This window comes from Lipophrys pholis, assembly GCF_963383615.2.
Source record: "Lipophrys pholis genome assembly, chromosome: 9".
NCBI lineage: Eukaryota > Metazoa > Chordata > Actinopteri > Blenniiformes > Blenniidae > Lipophrys > Lipophrys pholis.
Window position 1 is genome coordinate 10,929,231 of NC_137639.1, and position 20,607 is coordinate 10,949,837.

General features: G+C 43.1%; 1 protein-coding gene across 1 annotated transcript in view; it reads left to right on the forward strand.

Moving 5' to 3' along the window:
* The first annotated feature begins 1,215 nt into the window (after positions 1 to 1,215).
* zfpm2a (zinc finger protein, FOG family member 2a) overlaps positions 1,216 to 20,607 on the forward strand; it is a 125,446-nt gene continuing 106,054 nt past the window's right edge. The window contains exon 1 of the mRNA XM_080470852.1: positions 1,216 to 1,587. Within this exon, the coding sequence (XP_080326978.1) occupies positions 1,548 to 1,587 (40 nt within the window). The 5' untranslated portion in view covers positions 1,216 to 1,547. The remainder of the gene's footprint in view (positions 1,588 to 20,607) is intronic.

Sequence of the window (20,607 nt, forward strand, 5' to 3'; positions counted from 1 at the left end):
AAAAAAAAGAAAAACTTCAGCCACCAGAGGAGCGAGGAGAGAAAGAGACAAATCAAGGGGGCTCGCAAGACAGATGCTCTCCTCAAGGTGAACCACCGCTGACCTGTCTGCCACATAAATTATTCTGTAGTTTCAGACTCCATTCCAAAGTTGTGGAATTGGGTTACAAGATAATTTCACAGGCCACTTGCTTGTCTTCCTTGGCAGTCCAACTGGCTAATTGAAGAGAGTGATTTCCAGTTTGGGCAACTATTCAGAACATGGCAGTCAAAATGGCAGTCAAAATCTGAATGATTTCTCTCCTTTTCTCTCGCCTCAAAAAAAAAAAAAAAGAAAAGAAAAGAAATTCTGAATATTTTTGAAAAGTGCATCTCTAATTGTAGGCAGAAAATGCCACTCTCGCTGTGATTGACAGTTTATCCAATATTAATAAATAAAGTTAAAAAAAACAACAACAACAACATGGTTCCTCTTATTGGAAATGTTTTATTTAGCATGGAAGAATTGCATATTTTTTATTTTCAAGACTCAAACTGAGCATCCCAATATTGTTTATATTTTTAGTTGTGTTGTATTTTGTGTTTGTTAATAATTTCAAATCTCCTGTAGGTGACATGGTGAAGAGGTCAAGCCATTTCAGGTCAAGACGCGCCAGTCTCGGAGTGCATCATGGGAGAATGAAAGAGCCACACTGCAATAGAAGAAATCCATGTGTGTATAATGAATATAGACTCAGAAAAGGACCAAAGGCTGTATTCAATTACCTCAGATCCATGCCCTTTGCCTGTGGCAGTGTTTATGATGACAGAAATAAGGTTGCAAAAATCTGATTATGTTACAAAAACATGTTTGCAAAATGTTGTATTTTTTTTTTTTTTAAGAAAATGTGTAAATCTGAACTAAAAGAAAGGTCGAGAATCTTTTTTTTTTTTTTTTTATTATTATTTATTATTTACAATTGTTAATTAAGAGCGATGCTAATTAATAAGTGAAAGGGGGACCAAAAAAAAAAAAAAAAAAGTAATTGTGGATCAAGTGAAGTTCACCAAGCCACGGCTACGGTACCCGGGGAGGAACAAACCTTATCTTCAAACAAAAGCGCGCAACGCTTTCACCTCCCCAGTCAGTCCGTGCGGATCGCGGCGAAGCGCAGCCTCATCACGGAGCAGGGCGCTGAGAAAGAGAGAGAGAGAGAGAGAGAGCGAGAGAGAGAGAGAGAGAGAGAGAGAGAGAGAGAGAAGGGAGGGTGTGTGTGTGAGCGAGAGAGAGAGAGAGAGAAAGCCGGAGCTCGAGCCAGAGAGACAAGAAAGATAAAGGAAAGACAGACGGAACGATAGACTTGTGCGTAAAAAAGTACTGGTGCCCCCTTTCTTCTTCTCCTTCTTTTTTTCTTTCTCAAATTCCCATCAGACAAAAAAAAAAAACCAAGAAAAAAAAAACCCAAACAAACCCAACAAACCACAAAACCCGGCTGCTTGGATGAGCCAAAACCTATCGATCTGTCAGTACTACACCTGGATTCACTGACCAGCCGCGCAGCAGCAGGCATGTCCCGAAGGAAGCAGAGCAACCCCAGGCAGATCAAACGTAAGTTTCCCTCTCTAACGTCGTCTTACCGCCGCGGCTTTTTCTTCCACTTTACGCCGCGAAGGTGGCCACGATGTGACCGCAAGCTCGCGCTGATTCAGCAAGCGCTTCAACTAACCGCCGCTCATGTGTTGCCTGTCACGGTCCATACGCTCCGGTCTGCATCCGCGGTGACACTCTGCGTGTGTGTGTGTGTGTGTGTGTGAGTGTGTGTGAGAGAGAGGTGTGTGTGTGTGGTGTGTTTTGAAGACATGATTTACAATCCAAATCCCACCGTGCTGCTGGCTGAAAAGTTTCCCCGCTGCTGCCAAGTTGCAGGAAAAAATGAAGTTATTTTGCTCGCTTGTTTTGATGTTTCTCTATCGCTGTGTCCATCCAACAAACAAAAACAACAACAAAGTGCATCGCTCTGATTCACTCCATCCTAAAGCCTCCTCGTGCCAATTAATCACTGCTAATTCTAAAATTGTAAGGGCCTCTAATAATCACGCTTTAAAAGAGGGAATTAGTTAAATGATTATATTTGTGTCTCACACTCTCCAACTCTCCTTCACACTGATTATTTTTCTCCTCTCTGACTCTCAGACGTTGAGAGATGTGTGTGTGTGTGTGTGTGTGTGTGTGTTCATAAACGCAAACACACACACACTCTTGCAAACTTCCTCATGCAACCTTTAGCTAGTGTAAATATTGACCACTTACTATTGATAAATGTGACTGGCATTGGTGTTCCAAACATGTGGCAAGTTGTGGCTTTTATTGACTTTTAATTTAGCTGAACTGCTCCCCTGCTCTGGGTGAAATGTGTTGTACTCGGCAATGTGCTTTAGAAATGGTTTATAATACAAAACAAAACAGATTTGATCACTTAATGCCAATTGTTTTTAATACAATGCAAATTTTAATGAAGCCCTGTTTCACCCCTGTGGCCTATATTGATAGGGAAGTGTGTCACATTCCAATTGTGGATTTGTATTCCCATAATAACCTGTTTTTTTAATTGAAACTTTAAAACAACTTATATTATTTTATTGTTTTTAAGGCCCTTGTAAAGCTTCCACATTATTTTACATATTTTACACGCGCACACACACACACTCTCACACACACCCACACAATAAGCACATGGATGTAAACACACCTCTCAAGTGTGTGTGTGTGTGTGTGGGTGTGTGTGTGTGTGTGTGTGTGTGTGTGTGTGTGTGTGTGTTTTGCACGAGGTTAAAGGTAGCACACAGTAGAAGATGTCAGTTGTCAGTGTCATGCTAAGAGGTGTGTGTTGAGTTATCACAGTCAGCTGAAGTAAATATTATTTGTGTGTGCCTGTACAGTATGTACATTACTATATGTATCTGTGTGTGTGTGTGTGTGTGTGTGTGTGTGTGTGTGTGTGTGTGTGTGTGTGTGTGTGTGTGTGTGTGTGTGTGAGCCAACATGCATGAATTCATGAGGACATGTTGGTATACAACAGCAGAATCTGACGTTTGTTGTGAGACAGATTCAGCGACAGGAGACGAATTTGTGTCTTCTTGTTTAAGTTCACGTGTGACGGTTCAATTATTTATGGGTCGTAAAAATAAAAACTAATCTTGTATTGGTTAAAAAAAAATATGTATTTAATTTATCTTCCCAATCCTACATTTAATTTGTACATTTAAAATCAACACACATATTTTAGCTCATATTTTTTTTAATGAATTATTAGTAATTTATTGTAATAGAATTAACACATAATTTTGAGAGGAAATCAGTGTTTTAAAGAGAAATCCCTCTTATTTGAACTGCGCTGGACTTTCCCGTGTGTTTTTTTTCGTTGGCGTCCAACACAAACCCACAACCATTCGTAATCAACAAAAGAGGCGACGCCGCCGACGTGTGACGTGATAGGCCCGTTTACTGTTTGGACCAATCCCGTCACGGCATCCCAAATTCTTTTGCTATTGTGCAAAAAGGAGCGTTAACACTCGTACTGCGATGGCGTCACTGTCACCCGGTCTGGTTTTTGTCTTTTGTGTGTGTGTGTGTGTGTGTGTGTGAATTAGTGTGTGGCGTCTGAGATCTTGTTAATAACTGAAGCCGGTGTTCGGGGTGTATAGTCGAGCTCTGGCTTGGAACTGGAAAGGTCACAAGGAGCCTAGATCCTCGCTCCTTACCCCGGGAACTCTGGGAAAAAGAGGAGGGATGAAAAAAAAAAAAAAAGCAGAGGAGGCAGAGCACAGAAAGTCAGTGCAGACAGTCATTCTAAAGGACAAAAAGGTTGTTGGGCTCAGTATCCCCCCTCTCCCACCCTCCGCCACCAGTACCCCCCCCCCCCCCCCCCTCTCCGACCCTCTCCTGCATACATTGGACCGTTATCTAAAATTGTGATTTATGCAGTATTTTAATATTTTGCTTATTCTTTCCCCTTGGGTGCTCTCTGAGCGGTGATAAAAAGGCGATGCTGAAAGAGCACCATTAATTTGCTCCGATGACTGGAGAGATAAGGCCAGATAATGGGAAAGATAAGCAGAGAAGATATACCATCAGAAACCCGATTATTACCATTAAAATTCCAGCCCAGCAATCTGCAGCTGGCTGATAATTCCTTCTCCGTTTCCACCACTTTGGATGATAAGGCAAAAAATAGTCACTCAGTGCTCCTTGATTAGGCTGCCTGGATATCCCGATAATACAGTGATAAATTATGTATTTTCTCCTCTTGTTTTTTTTCTCCGAAACGTAACATCTGATTTTTTTTTTTTTCTTCTTCTTCTTCCACATAAATATATATTTATCTGTTGGCCCCCTTTCTGTATCCCCCTCCTCTTGTTGCTTTTCCAAGAGAAGCAGGGGAAGAAGAAAAAAAAAAAAAAAAAGCCCCAATGCACTTTTATTGTAATAAGAGTTTGATAGAAAGAGGAGATAGTGGTGGAGGTGTTTTGTGTGGGAGCACATATCAGTGTTATCAGCTCATCTCCCAGGGCCAGCTGCTTGCTGCTGTTGTTTTTAGCCTTATCACCCCGTGCCAATATGCCAATAAATTGCCCAGATTGTTCGCCGTTCCAAGGCGGGTCAGTAGAATTTGACAGGAGTGATGAAAATATCGCTGATGCTCTGCGGATTGCGATTAGCTGCTGTAATATGATGTGTGAATTCCACCAATCCCTCCAATCGCCCATCCGCCACCCCCCCCAATCCTCTCTCTTTTCTCTCTCTCCCTTCTTACATCCTCGCCCCCCCCCCCAAACCATGTACACCCCCTCCTCACCTCCACCCCTTGTTCGCCTCTCCCCAGATTCTCCCGCTGCTGGTGTCCATACCTCTAGTCGTACTGAGAGGAGAACATTTTGATGCTTAATAGGAAGGAAAGATATGAGCAGGCTGAATTGAAACCAGGCCCCTCAGAGTAATTTTTCTGTAAAATTGCCCCCCAAAGTTTGGCGGCGTAACGGGGAATCTGGATGATGTAGTGGGAGGGGGGGGGGGTGAGAGCGTGCCTCCGCCAGTGTTTATGGGAACATATTGAAGCGGCCCTCTGAGGCCACGGGCGGACATCTAATGTCAAATGTGCTTATTAAACTGACTTAGTGTTCTCCCCCTCTTTACTGTTGTCTTCACTGTATGGACCGTCTGAGAATTCATGCCGCCTCTCCCGGCTCTTTGTGCTCGACGCGCAGCGAGAGCGAAGCCGGCGTACTGTAGTGATTACTGTAAGTTTGTACACCCGAGTGGCAAGTGCACAAGTCCCCAGAGCTTAGCACTATGTCATACTGTCAGAATGCCTCATCTGCTCCTGGGATAGAGATCTCACATCTGTAAAGCTGCTGTGTACGATGCATTCCCCCCTCTTTTCTCTTTGCTGTTGTTTTTTCTTTTTTTATTTTTTTTGGTTTCCTCCTCATAATATCTTGTGGATGAACTCGAATCAGGAATGAGTGACAGTGCGGTTGGATCTTGCATTGTGTCACTGATGTACACGATTTGTCATTTCAGCAGCAGATCACCGAGAACTGAACAATCTGCACCGCTATTTGATTGTTCCTGCTAACTTCCTCTTTGTGTCCTGACCCCCTCTAAATTCCCTCAAATCCCACCTATTGTGTGTCTCACCCCCTTGAATATTACAACGAGGTCCCTGCTTTTCTCTCCCCGACACTTTGAAACCGAACCACAGCTGAGCGAGCGCCTCTGCTCGAGCTAAAAGTCTGCTTTTTATCACCGCGACCATTTTTTCCATCTCCGCTCTACAGTTAATCTCTCCAACTCCTTAGCATAAGGCCACTTTATGTAACGTCAGCATACTGTTTATCATATCAGGTGACATTTCTATCTTTGAGGGGCATTTATCAGAGGCAGATTACACTAGTAAGGGATAAGGGGAGTGTTTACTGAATTGACTGCCAACATTCTGTATCTGAATTTGTGTGTATGCGTGTGCGCATTGCTTGTGTATACATTGGTGCATGTACAGTATGCTCGGCGAGCGTGTGGCTATGTGTTTTAGCGGAGCGATCGGCGCTGTTAGCTTGACGTATTTTATGTTTTTTTCTCTCTCTCCTTTTTTTTTTTTTCCCTCTCTCCCTCTCACTTGTACAGACCTCGCATCCATATTTCCGACAACTTAGCTTACAGATTCTCTCCATCTCGTACATCCGCAGAAGTCGCGTACGCAGTTTCACCCTTTGGCCCGCGAAATTCTGGCAACTCTTAGTCAGTCAGATGTTTTGGGGGTGTAAAAATAAAAAAAAAGAAATTAAAAAAAAAGAAATAAAAAAAAAAAATGTTTGCATGCCAGCCTCCCTGTATATTTAAGGGTCTCTCTTTCATTGGGTGACAATCGCGGCGTGTCTCTTGTGTTTCTCTTGTTGATTTCTGTCAGAAGAAGAATGGTTGTTGAATGCCAACTTTCCCTCAAACATCTGTTCCCTGCCAATAACAGCTTGTGCCACTGCCTCGTCTTAGCTGAAGGATCCCCAATTGCCTCCTCACTTTTGACACAAAACAACAATGCAGATGAATGTCATCTCCTTTTAATGTTTTTTTTTCTTTTTTCTTTTCTTTTCTTCCCTCTCACTCTCCTTTTGTGTCGAAAGTGAAATGTTCCTCGCGCAGAGGGAGTCTTTGCGCGTACAGTGCTGCATGTGCCACAGACTTCACAGTTATATGGAAAAGGAATGTATAGCAGCTGCTGCTTCCTCTCCATTGAAAACAGTGCTGCGTGATGATCTGGGGGTTGGCAGCCGATGGACTGACGGTGCCTAATCCTGCCCTCCTCTCTGTGGCTGCAGCCTGCAGTGCCTGGACAGCAGTGTGAAATGTGGGCAGGGTAGCTGCAAAGGTGGAGGTCACTTCCTCACACAGTTTCCTCTTTATCTTCCTCTTTCCTGAATTCCACTGCTATTATTCCAATAACCGCTGGTTCAAGCTGTCACCATTGTGCTCTTATTCAGGCGCTGGGACTGTCACCGATGTGAGCGAAATGGTAATTTTAGAAAAATCCGACCCAGAAATCCAAAAATGTGCTCTTGTTTTTCTTTTTCTAGTTTTTTTTTTTACTGTTGCTGGTTTTTCCTTTTTTTTCCAAGCCGTATTCCTCCCTGTTTATTTAGATTTGATATCAATGATGCCCATTGAGCCCCCGGGTAACAATTGACTTTCAGCCTGCTTTAAGTTAATAGCCTTGTCTCTTCCTTGTTCGGATCAATATTGGTATTAATTAATCACCATAATCAAGAGCAAGATCTGGTTCCATTTGTTGTTACATCAGCAAAATATCAATAGAGAAAGTGGACTCCCTGATCGTCATGGCAACTTCATCTCTCAGGTCAAAGAGAGTTTATCTTATCTTGCTGCTGAGAGTGGCAAACTGCTTAGGAATCTAGTTTAGACTCAAAGATCATCGATTTAAGCTTTTTTTCACCCCCACCTTGTTGTTTCAAGAGAGAGGGGGGTGAAAAAAACCAGAGAAAGGCAGCATTCTAATCACAACAGAGATGTAAGATTTAAATATTGATGTCCAAAGGCCATTACAGGCAAAGAGGTGCCTCTGGTCTCGCTGTTGTTCAAGTACGTCCTTTTAAGACCCAGACAAAGCTTTGATTATCAGAGGTGTCACCGTAGAGTTAAGTCTGTATAGCTGACAGTGTGGGACTGCAGGGGAGATCAGTTTCCTGAAAGACACGACCACAGAATATTTAACAGATCATACTCCACATCCTGCCTTTTCCTCACAGGCCTCAGCCTCACAATGCATCCTGGATGTCTCTGTTAGGGGCGCTCCTAATATTTATCATGCAAAGGTCGATTCATGGATCAGGGACAACAGGCAGGTAGTGTGCAATGAAGCTGATCATGTTTTTAATCAAACATAAACTTGTTTTTGTCTGTAAATGTTAATCAGTTGGACACTTTACTCACCATTTAGTGAGATTTTTAACTGCTGTTGTTCGGATAAGATGCCATCTCACAGTTGACTTTGAGAAAATGGCCCAAATGTGTTGTAATGTTTATGCATTGTGTCTTGTACTCATGCAGCCATCTGTAATTAGCATTTCGTCTGTTGCAGTAGGTTCGAGGTGATGCTTTCTATTACTAATATCCTGCGGGTTCTTTTTAATGCACAGGTCATGTTAAATGTTAAGAATGTAATCTAATTTATCGTTCTTTGAAAATGATAATCAATAGGGAATTAATTGTGGTTCAAGTGCCCTTTGTAAAATGGTTATATTGATAAATAACACATTTTGAAACTAAGCAGCACCTCAGAGTTTCTGTATATCAGACAGATAAATGCAATCTATTACTTCACCCGACCATGATGAGAACAATTTTAGTTTGAGGTTAATATTCTTGATAGTTTGTTCCAATTGATCTATCAGCGGCCAAACATTAGAGTAATCATAAATGGTCCTAAAGAGCTGTCACTTGTGTGTGAACACAGTGTGTCCTGCACAGAGTGGTCTGCTCTCATAGGAAGTTGGATCAGGTTTGGGCTATTTGGGTGCCTGGTTGTACCTCATCATGCTGCAGAATGCTCCTCGGGGTTGTAGCAGGGAGCAGGGGCACTGCCTGCTTTTTTTTTTTTTTCCTTCCTCTTTTTTTTTTTTTTTTTTTTTTTGCCTCCGGGACACAATTGCCTCATTTAACATTCTCTATTTGGCCCCTGCCAAGAGGGGAAATAGCCAGGGTGAGTAAGAGAGGCCGCCACACATCATGAATTCTTCTTTCATTTAACTTGCACAGTCCCTTTTCACCTTGGAGATGCAGATGGATCAGGAATGAAGATATTGCTCAATTAAGGGGATTTCTGGGGTCGCTCCTGAGGTATTGCAGTTATTTTTGTGCCACGCCGAAGGTTTTGATGTATCATGGATATGGATATTGGGTTCATCGCATTTGTGTGATGCTTTGACATCTCCCTAGCCCAGAAGAGAAACAGCTTGGCGCCAGCAACAGGAACTCGCCTCTGCCATATTCGAGAAATAAAAGTCCAGGGGTAGAAATCTGTCAGTCTTTCTCTGCGGGCACATAAATAACTTTCATGCGTCTATTAAGATTCTTTTTGTTTACTTCGATTTAATTAGCTACAGTTAATCAAAACATTTTCATGGAAATATGTCAGGATTGATATTAGGGCTTTGACTGAATCTTGGATGAGAGGAAGGAAAGGGACTGCTTGGAAAGATGACTCACGTTTTTCTTTCTTTCTTTCTTTCTTTCTTTCTTTTTTTCCCGCAGCAGGCATTGTTGTCAGCACTTTACAGTAAAAATTACTGGCCGAGCTTTTGAGTTTGACTCCACGTCGTGGACCAAATAGTTACAGCAAACAAACCGATAACTGAAATGATGATTTATTTTGTTTTCAATTGAGAGAGAGAGAGAGAGAGAGAGAGAGAGAGAAAAAAAAACAGGATAATGAAAGGATATAATTTGATGAGAAGCATTTTTAGAGCAGGATAGTCGCTGGCACACCGGAAAGTGACGCCCTAATAGCTGTTCAGTCTAAATCTCCAGCTTGGCAGGAATTACTGGGGATGTGTTTGTGGAGGGGGGGGGGCAGTGCTATGCAGAACTTTTGCATTGGGTTGAAATGCACCAGGCTGTATAGTTAAGGGATAGGTGGCAACAGAGGATTAAGTAACAAGCTTTTCAGTTCAATTTGTACATCAGCATTTTCCGCCAGACGAGCGGCACAAAACAAGCGGCATCTTAAGGGTTCAGTGGAAAATCACTAATGACAAAGCTTTGTAAATAGATAAACAATTTGTGTCAAATATGCTGAAAATATAAAACAAACTTCAAAACATGTTAATACTTTAAAGAGCCTGTGTTTTGATTTGCACCATTGCAAAGCTGGTAAAGCTGTTGACAGCACAGCTTACACGTCATGTGATCAGAGGCCGTATCTGCCTGTATGTGATTAGCTGGGAGCGCCGCTACAGAAATAGCCCGTAATGGCGCGGTATCCTGGTCGGAACGGGCTCGTGATGATCGATTATGTTTACAGTAAATTATGCAAATCGGCCGAGATAGCGTGCGCGCTGCGGTGACGACAGACGTGACGCGTCGCGGCGTGCGACGTCGCCTGCCTCCTATTATCTCAAAGCAGGCTTTGTGAAGTGACAGAGTAAACATCCGGAGAGAAATGCGGCTGCTATTATTTCAGAATCAGCTAATTTTCCCTTTCTGTGTATTTCAGAGGACGCTTATCTCGTAATTACTAAAAACTGTTGACACTGAGCAAGTGCTGTAGCCAACTCAAATGCCTTTTTGTCTTATGATATCAGATTGGATCGTTATCTGAGGTTCACGCAATCATGCATCCCTGAAAACCAAAGATAACTGCCTCAAACCCCCTTATTTCCAGCACTCGTGTGGAATTAAGAGGCTCGTTTTTGAAAGAAAAAAAAATAACTACAATCAGTGAATCCTGTGTTCATTTCTTGGGTGAAATACTGATAATATATATATATATACTGTGTATATATATATATATATATACGTATATATATATATATAGAGAGAGAGAGAGAGAGAGAGAATTTTTCTTCCTGGTTTAGTGGAGGATGTGTCTGAATCTCTGAGACATACATTTGACCATAATCAAGTTTTTTAAGCTTCAGAAACAGGATAACAACTGGGTCAGATGATAAGCCCGGGCAAAACAGGGAAAAAAAGCTTCCTGTGATAGACGAGGAGAAAATCTGATTGATTGATGTCTACTGGCCTCGCCATCATCACAAGCCGGTTGACAGTTAGTTTGGGATCAGATGATTTCACTCTTAAGATTGGGGTTGAGGGGGAGCTAGGCAAATATGAAGGACACAAAGGTCAATGGCTTCTCTCCCTCCTCTCTGTATCTATCTCTCCCCCGCAATAGCTTGCTTTGACAAACTGTAATATGTTGCTAAGCTTTGTGGCAGCAGGACACATGGTCATAGTTTGTACAGTAATATCCTATTGCAGTAATCTCACGAGGAGTGATTGAAAGTGCTGGAGGAATCTGGTACGGAGCAGGGACCCGTTGACATCATCAACGGCTGTGGACTGGCACATGTCTCCCGACATGTTTGAACTGGATTTTCCCATGGGACCGAATAAGTTAAACAACAGCTTTGACTCGAAGTGAATCTGTTATTGTAAGCGGGATCTGATAAGACAGCACCATATTATGAGTTTGTGTAGCAAAGGGGCCAAAAATGGAATCTCCAGCGAGTGTCTCTCTGTGGTTTTGGAAAAAAAGACGAACATGGAACTGTGACAAAGGATGATTGGATGCATATTGTAAATAAACACCCAAGTCTCTCAGCCCCACTATAAAGATGTTCCGTACAATATTTCATCTGCTGCTTAAATCAGAGCTCCTGCTCTGGATTTGACCCCATGTGGCAAAACAACAGTAACGCTTGAATCTAGTTTAACCGAAACAAACTCTTTCTTATTATATTTAGGAAAGAAGAAGCGGTAATACTGTTTCGTGTTTACCATTTGGTTCCCGTAGCTATTGTTGCATGGCAGATGTGTAATAAGAGTGGACATGGGTGCCCACAGTGACGCCTGTGATATTTAATAGAAGGCCTTGGCTCCGCTCAGGGTCCACGTCTCTAATAGACATAACTGACATGTCCATTAGCTTTGTGTGGAGCTGCTTTCAAGATCAAGGTCTCACTTGTAATGAAGTGGCTATGCAAATGCAAGTCAAATTCTACCATTGTGAATCACTTGTTTTAATCAAGTTTTCACTGAAGAAAAACGTAGCCTCCATTCAGAGCGACTAGCCAAACAATAAAAAAAGGATAATCCGAAGACAATTCCCCACCAAATGGAACCGGACATCATTTAGGGGGAGAGACAACAACTCTTTGTTTGTTTGAAGTGGTTGATATGACAACCTTCTTGTCAAAGACTCAGGGAGAATAAAAGGGATTTGTAATTACCATAATTATCTCTTATATGTTTTCACCTAATGATGTCCATTAAATGCCTGAGGCTTCATTTAGAGCCTGCCTCGCTGTAGGTTGGCATAGACTCATAATACAGCATGTTACATTACACAGTGCAGCAGTAATGAACTTCTTTCATCAAAGATGTTTATCGCGCAGCGCTTCTGGGGGGAAAAGCCAATATACTTCAGCTTTTTGTTACAGTTGGATTATAACAATTCTCATAGTTCCCACTTATCTTTCAAATTTCCTCCACATGTGATATCAACCCAATTGGCTTCATGTCTAAACAGGATGGCTCTCTAATCTAGACCGCTGTTCGTTTCATGTAAAACATCTCATTTTGTGGCTTAGGCTGGTGGCTGTCTTATCGTTACATAATTCACTGCCCTCGCCGTGATTTTCTTTGTGGCAATTTATTTAAATTCCCCCATGTTTATATATTTCCTGTCTCCTTTCATTCAAAATGATTGCCTTTCATAAGTTCAAAGACTCATCTTCAAGACTTTTGGTAACTTTTGCAGATAGGAATTCACAGTGGAGAGAAATAGAAAGGGGGGGGGGGGGGGGAGAAGAGGAATCAAAGCTATTTTGTTGGAGAGCAGAAAAAGGAGGAGTGTTAGTGCATGTCCATCTCTGTCTCATGGCTCGAGTGCAGAGGTTGAACCAACGCCGATCACAAGCACAGATATAACGCTCTAACAGTCCACACCTCAGCAGGTTTGGAGAGATCACGGTTGAATACGTGTGTGCTGTTCTGCTGCCGTGCTAAGGCCCTTCAGTCCTGCATGTGGCTCCGCTCCTGTGGTTGCTTTGGTCTTTGTCTGCCACCTATCAACATATCAGCAGTGTCTCTGAAGCCCGGTTGTATAATGCACCATTTATGGCTTTGTGGAGGGGAGATGGCGGTCGGAGCGGCGCAATAGCTCCAGGCCTTCCCCTCAGTGAGTGGATTAACGGCGGCCTGCTTTAGCGCACTCTACCGCGGTGTGAAATCGGCCCCGCTTCGGCACCGGCGATGAAGCTCTCTCTCTCTCTCTCTCTCTCTCTCTCTCTCTCTCTCTCTCTCTCTCTCTCTCTCTCTTCCTCTCGCTTTCTCTCTCTCTTTTCTCTGTGTTTCCTCACCTCCATGCAAAGCCTCTCCCAGCCATCTGTGAAATGTGGAAACTCTGTGTCTAAGTTGAGTTCAGATCCCATCCCCTCCGTCAAGCTGAGGCCAGAAAGCAAATGGGCAGGCAGTCGGCGGAGGGGAGGAGGAGAGGGATGAGGAGGAGGGTGGTGGTGGTGGTGGTGGTGGTGGAAGGAGGGGATAGAGAGGGGTGTGTGTGTGTGTGTGTGTGTGTGTGTGTGTGTGTGTGTGTGTGTGTGTGTGTGTGTGTGTGTGTGTGTGTGTGTGTATAGTGGTGGGGGGGGGATCAGCTCACTGATGTCGTGCCGCGTGTGCAGGAACCCTGCCTGTTCTCCGCGGGCGAGTTGGAGGAGGGTCCGGGCCTGGGTGCCGGCCGAGAGATCTCTGGTTCCTGCTTGCAGGTCCAAATCCCCCCTCTGTGTGTGTGTGTGTGTGTGTGTGTGTGTGTGTGTGTGTGTGTGTGTGTGTGTGTGAGAAAGTGCGTGTGTGTGTGCCTGTGTGGAGGCGAGGCGGTGGCACAGCTCCCCTGAGCCCCTGCCCAGTCCTTTGAAGATAAGATGGTGATACAGAGTCCCTTTCGGTACGTCGCTAACCGATGGTCTTTGTGCGACACACATGCCTCTCTCTGTCAGAGCCTGCAGCTAAAACACCTATGGTCTTTACTGAAACGAATCGGCCGCAGGCCTTGGGTCAAATTAGATTATGAATGGGTAACAAAATCCGAGATCGTACGTTGAGGATATTTAACTTTTAACTTTTTTTTTTTCACCATTTCATGCTGATAACGTAGAGTTCTGCTGTGGCTGATATTGTATTTCTATTTGATTTCTCTCTACTGAGAAGAATCACTTTCAGAAATTCTCCTCATACGCTCGCTGCTGACTTAATTTTATTTTTTTTTTCCAGTTTTCCATGGCAACTAAGTTGTCATCTCAACTCTGCTGATTTCACCCACTAACTGCGCCGTATTGCTCTTGATCATGACAGTTTTTTAAACATGTGTCTCCTCTGCATTTATAACCATATTTTGTGTGCTTCGTGGGCCAATTCTCCCACTTCTGGCTCTCCACAGCAGCTTTTTTTTTTACACAAGAGCCACCATCACAATCAGGCTTTTGAATTATGAACTCAATATTCCTTGTTACGCACCCCCCCCCCCCCCCCCCCCCCCCCCCCCCCAACTCTATCCTGTGGCTTTGGGGTTCAGATCTGTGCATAATGTCTTGTGATTGCATGGCATTATGGCCGTTTGGAAAGCCGAGTCGAGGTCCAGCCACGCATCATCTTTCCGTAGACAATGTGGATCTCTGTGTCTCTCTGAGCTCATCAGGGATGGGGCGTTGATTGCTTTTTGATACCCCTCCAACGTGGATGAGGTCCTGCATACATCAGCTAATTAGAATGTACTTACAGTGGGTGTGTGTTTGTCTGTAACAGACCCCACACTTCTCATCAGATCCTCAGCCCAAGTGCTCCAACCACACTCACTGAGGGCTTTATCAAATTCACAAGAAAGGCTCATATAGTGTGGGGCTTGGGGCGAGGGCTGGGACATGTGGGTGGGGACTGCTGCGTGTGGTGCTGGGATTATTTATGTAAGGGAAAAATAAAACATGGAAATTAAAAAGAGAATGAGTGGCAACAGAAACTATTTCGGTATTTGGGAGCTGCATTAGGAAAATGTAATGACATCTGTTGAGCTATAAAAAGATGATGGTGTTGAAAGGAGACCAGTGGCTGCTCCTGCTGCTGCACCACATTTGGTAACATTTAATATCCTGGCAACTTAACTTTTGACGATGATGGAGGTGTGGAGGGAAGTTGTAGTGGGTAAGGTAATTAGGTGGTATCATGTCATGCACCCTCGTAATATCGCAACTGTGGTGCATCGGGGAAAGACCAGGGAAAAGTTTGTGCTGTTCCCCCTCTGACTTTTTGTTTTGGTTCGTGGGTCATTTTAGGCAAGACCGTATTAGTCAGGCACCCATTACACCTAACTTTCCCCTTTTCTGCTTCAGAGGACACACACACACACACACACACACACACACACACACACACACACACACACACACACACACACACACACACACACACACACACAGACAAGCACGCACACAGGCTCACCGAGCCCATGCTGTGATCTGTGGAAGGTACTGGGGCGTCGCTATATATTTCATAAAGGCATTCTATTACACCCCCATGGCTTGTGGGGAACAGTACACTGTGGCCTCATCCCCAGGCAGCTGAGAATAAAGTGTAGGACGTGGCACTGCAACAGAAATCTAACTGCTGTTTCTTCAGCTAATCTTGACTTGGATCTTAATTCCAATAAAGTGTGTTTTTTTTTTTGTTTGTTTTTTTTCACGGCGTAAGCCAGATCCAAACAAGAACACTCCACTCTGTATTTCTGCAGTTCTACTTTATTGAATATCATTTCAGATAAGAGGTGTAATCCTTCGGTTAGGGGTGGGGGCGCGGGCCAGGTGATGTATATTGACCAGCTCAATGGTAGCGATGCGCCACACGGCTCCGATCTGGACGTTGGTAAATAACGATTTGTGTCATTGGCTCCATCAGATGGGGAAGAATATTGAAAAGTGTCCTCATTGTTGTCAGTATGCAACTTGATCGAAGTGAGGCAGAATATTCAAAGAATTTCACTGCAGGGGGGTGGGTAGGTTCCTTTTATCAGCTTAGGTTAGACGGTTAAAGACACAAGAAGCTGATTCGATAGCAGGTGTTCACTCATGTGTCGTATTTTCTTACTGTCGTGTGTAATATTTGCTTCTATATGTTTAAAGTTGGTTACAGATATTAAATGTTTCTTTGTAAAACTAAACAAAGTCAGAATATGAGAGGATCATATTGCAAGATCGGAAGAGGGCAACTATAAAATAGGCAGATGTAAACGCTGAAAAATGCAAAACGAATAAAACCAATCACAGTTTAAGTTTGATTAGATTTGACCATACAAGCAAACCACCCGTTTTTTTCTTCCAGTTTTTCCTCAAGCAGGGAAACGACACAAAAGGAAAAATGAGAAAAAGAAAGAAAAGAAGGAAGTAAACCAATAAAATGTGATCTTCATATGCTCAGAGGTACAATTCACAGGAGAAATCAGGAATAAAGTGGTAAGACAGTATAAATAATAACATAAAACTTAACTGCAAACAACCTTTATGTGCCATGTGACCCAACTATTTTACACCTTCAAAATAGCTTTATTAGCACAGCCAGAGTGCTCCGTAACAATATGCGGAGAATCATGTGCAATATAAAGAAGTGATACCAACAAAGTCAAGTTACAAGTTACTTCACCTCAAAGCTTTATTTTTACGTTTTATTAATTACTGTATTTTGTCCAAAACACGCCAAAAATGATGTTGACACGATTGTAGGGACAACACAGAAATCTCCAAAATACACAAACTCTTCTTATAGTAATTATTAGTTTTGGCTGCCAAACACCAGCAGCAGCAGAAGCCCATTGTCTGTCCCCTCCTGTTTAGCCGGAGTGTTTGCGAAGTGTGGCGGACTTCAAGCAGTGCGCCGGGTCACCCGGGTCAATACCACACTGCTGCAGCCTCACCTCTCAGAGTGACTGGGTTTCTTCCATCAGCAGAGAGCAGCCCTCTTTGCTCCCACATGGTTCATTTCATCAGGGCTCCTTTTATCTTGACTGGCCAGGCCCATGACCCCTGAGCACTGATAGTCCAATAAGACTGCAAGAGAGCATCAGCGGGGCACCGAGGAGACTGGAACACAACTTAACTGGGTTAAGTTTTCTCTCCTATTAATTTTAGTGTGTTTGGGTGCAGGGGGGGAGAGGAGGTAGTAGGGAGGGGTGAGTGGGTGGGGGGTGGGGGGGGGGGGGGGGGTTGATTTACTGACCTGCACATGTGTGTCTGCCTCTGTTTGAAACAAAGTTTAGTTTCAAACTGAGTTTTACTGGAAGGGGCTTTGAATGGTGACAGATGTAGCGTGAAACATGTATCATGAGTTAAATGCAAATTCCTATTTCAAGCATTAATAAGAAAGTTAAAAAAAAGAAAGAAAAGAAGAATATGCCAAAGCTGCAGTAGAGCAAACACATCTAAATTCTAAAACAGAGGAAAGAAAGGACTGACCGTTCTGCTCTGAACTGTTCAATTTCACGAGCCTGCAGAGAGGGCCGTGTTTACTTTTCTTTGCATGGAAAAAGAGAAATGAATGCTCCGGGTTGCCTGTAAAGGCAAACATGAAAGGAATCACCAAGAGTTCTTTAGGCCCTTTCTCTTGTGCTGTGTGTAATGCAGCTTCTTTACTGCCTAGGTAGTCTCTGCCATCTGACTGCCGTTTGAAGTCAGCAGAAGTCAACAATATTTGCTTTTCAGCAATTCTCGCCCACTGTGTCTCTCTGTTGCTTTTGAAAGTGTGACCAGTGTGGAGTCTCTATCAGTTCACTTCTTGGAAGAAATGGCTCAAATTGGGTGCTTGGTACGTTGCAGGATTGATGACGAGGTCCTTGCCGTTTATTGTCGTCGCAGGGGTGAACCTGACGGACAGCTAGGAAGGGGTGGGTGGGTGGGTGGGGTGTGGGGGGGGGGGGTATTTGGAGCCAGACTGGACTGTTAGGGAGTGGCTGATAGCCTCAGCTCGGTCCTGCTGGGGTGTGATCTCACCAGAAAGTCAAAGACGGGCCAAACTCTGTCAACCCAACACCGAACCCTCCAAAAAAAGTGGGGTGAGGGAGTTGGAGATTAGATGGAAGAAAAGAGACAAAGGTGCAGCCGTTGCCAGAAAAACAAACCCCATGTACTCCATCAAATACAAGTTCCATGATTACTCTGGGGATTGACACCATTGTCCACACACTGATTCTCTCATTTTAAAGAAACTCCTTTTGTATTTCTTTCAAATCTGTTTTTACACGTTGAACTTTGAAATTGAGACAAACACAAATTAGTTCCCAAATTATTTTGTACAATTAAGCAGTAAATACACATTTTTAAAACTTCGTCAACACACAACAGAGTACAAAACCAACGAGAAATCTGGCACCTCTAGTGAAACCTGTTAGTTCTGCAGGCAACAAACAACATTACAAACAAAAACAGGGAAGAAAAACATGAACAAATTGTAAAATAATTTCCAACGCAATGATTTAACTTTAAACTTTAAATTGAATTTAAATTCCATTTTTCTTCTTTCGATTTGGGTTAACTGGTAATTGACTTAAGTTTAAGATGAGTGCAACAAAGAAAATCTCTTACTTTAGGCTGGAACTTGTCTTAGATCAGTTGAATTGCGTCTCAGAGTTGTTTGCAAAAAATTTTTTTTTTTTTATTGATTTTCAATACACGAAATGTTGACTTAAAGAAAAATACCACTTTTTTCTAACCAGAAACACTTGTTTTGGTTAAGAAATGACAAGAAAAATAGAGAATCGCCGCTTTCTTACATTGAATATTCAAATTTCCAGTTTTGTATTTTGTTCCCCTGCAAAGCGCTCCTCGACAGGACACTCCATTTCCTGGAGGAATATCAGAATCTCACCACTAACCCACAGAATTAGGAGGCGCAGCTTAACATATTTCCAGTACACTCCACAGCCTGTTCTCCAACTTGCTCAAACACATCTTTGTGGATTTAGAGCAAAGTGCTATTTCTAATGGCATTATCCAGTGCGTATGAAAGCTGCTTCTTTTCTCCGGTGGATGTGCGTGTGGGTGGGTTAGAGGGGAGGCTGCGAGGCTGCTGAGACCCCACTGTTATCAGTGCCAGATGCAGGTTGACTTCAGACTTTCAATGGAAGGTAAAGAGAGAGAGGAGGGAAATTAATGAGAGCCATAAAACCAGCAGGATAAATAATTAGCCAACTGGTTGTGAGAGTCGTCCCTTCATTTGCGGCTGGGAATAAATTCTCCCTGCAAAGTTTGTTTGTCAAAACTGCAGGCTGGTGCCGGCAGCTGCAGCGCCGCGCATGCGCCCTGGAGATTCGTGCTTTGCCGTTTTGCAGCGTATCCCCTCCTTCATTCGTCATGTGTATCTGAGTGACAGCTCTCTCTGTCCCGCCGCCGATAATTGGCCGGACCGGTGCTTCATCCAAATGTGTGCAGCACAGACAAACAAACAGGGGAAAGAAAAAAAAAGAAAAAAAAGAAGACGACCATTCAGCTGTCATAACATTCTTCATAAATCATCCAGATGAGAGAGTGTCATATTTGTAACCACATTTTTGTTTCCAATAATCAGAAAGACATAATGTTGCTTGTTTACTCGTGGCTGATGTTCCCCAGTTGGGCTTGAGGAAACAGTGCGGCTTGTAAAACACTTTCCTCTGCGCAGATACAGAACCCAACGCGACTGAAAACACATTCATGTCCGACGACAGACGCCATTTGACTCGAAACTGATTGCTCCTTCGCCGTGCCCTCGTCAGGATCAAAGCTAATTTTTTGCGGCATTAGAGGACACTTTATGCCGGAGTGCTGCGTGTTGATCTGGTGTGTTTACACGCGGTTCGGTCCCTGAGGATTTTGTATTATTGTTGTCACACTGTATGGAGCACAGCCACTTGTATTGTTCTAGCACACCACTGGTAGATCTGAAAGAAAAAAAAGCTGAGCAATCACCGAACGACTTACATTATCCTGCAGCCTTTGATCGCTATTCACGTTTCTCCGCTCGGTAATCTCCCCCTCTAATCTCATTCACAGATATAAATAAACAAGTAATGCTCTAAATTAGAGAGCACACGAGTGAACAGCCAGAGGATTATGGTAATTTCTCCATAAATAGAGGTGTTTTAAAAAAAAAAAAAAAAAGTGTGACTTATTTTATTGAGTACGTTACTTTTTGAAAGTATCCAGTCTCACTTCATGAAACCAGTCAGTAAATCCAATTCTGCCGGCGTCTTCTGCATAAGGGAATCACAACGTGTGGATCTTTTAATGTTTTCCTGAGAGATTCACACAACCTAGTTTTTGTGTCGGTATGGTTTCGCTCCACACATGTCTAATTCCCCAGGGAATCATTCAGATGACTTACTTAAAGATTTTCAAGCTACTGATGACCAACTTGCACTGTAAATAAAAGCAAAAAACAAAAACACAAAATACGTCCAAACCAACAGGCCCGTGTCGCTGATTGATTTTCAAGACTTGGCTCTTTTTTTTTTCTTTTTTTTTTGTCTCTTATCTATTCCAACTTGACATTTGGAAAGTCAGAAATCAATTATGTCTCCTTCCCAAATGAAAGGCGGAAAAAAAAACTAGTATATGACTTTAAAGTCAGCCCCGCTCGCCTTTGACACGGCACATTACAAAGGGAAAGGAAAATCACACTGCATACCTGATCCATAAAAAAAAAAAAAAAAAAAAAAAAAAGCCTTTGAAATGGATTGCTGGGTGGGATCCAGTCTGGCACAAGTCATGGCATTGATGGCACAGCCCTTGGGCGCAGGGATACTTGGCCTGGACAAGGCGG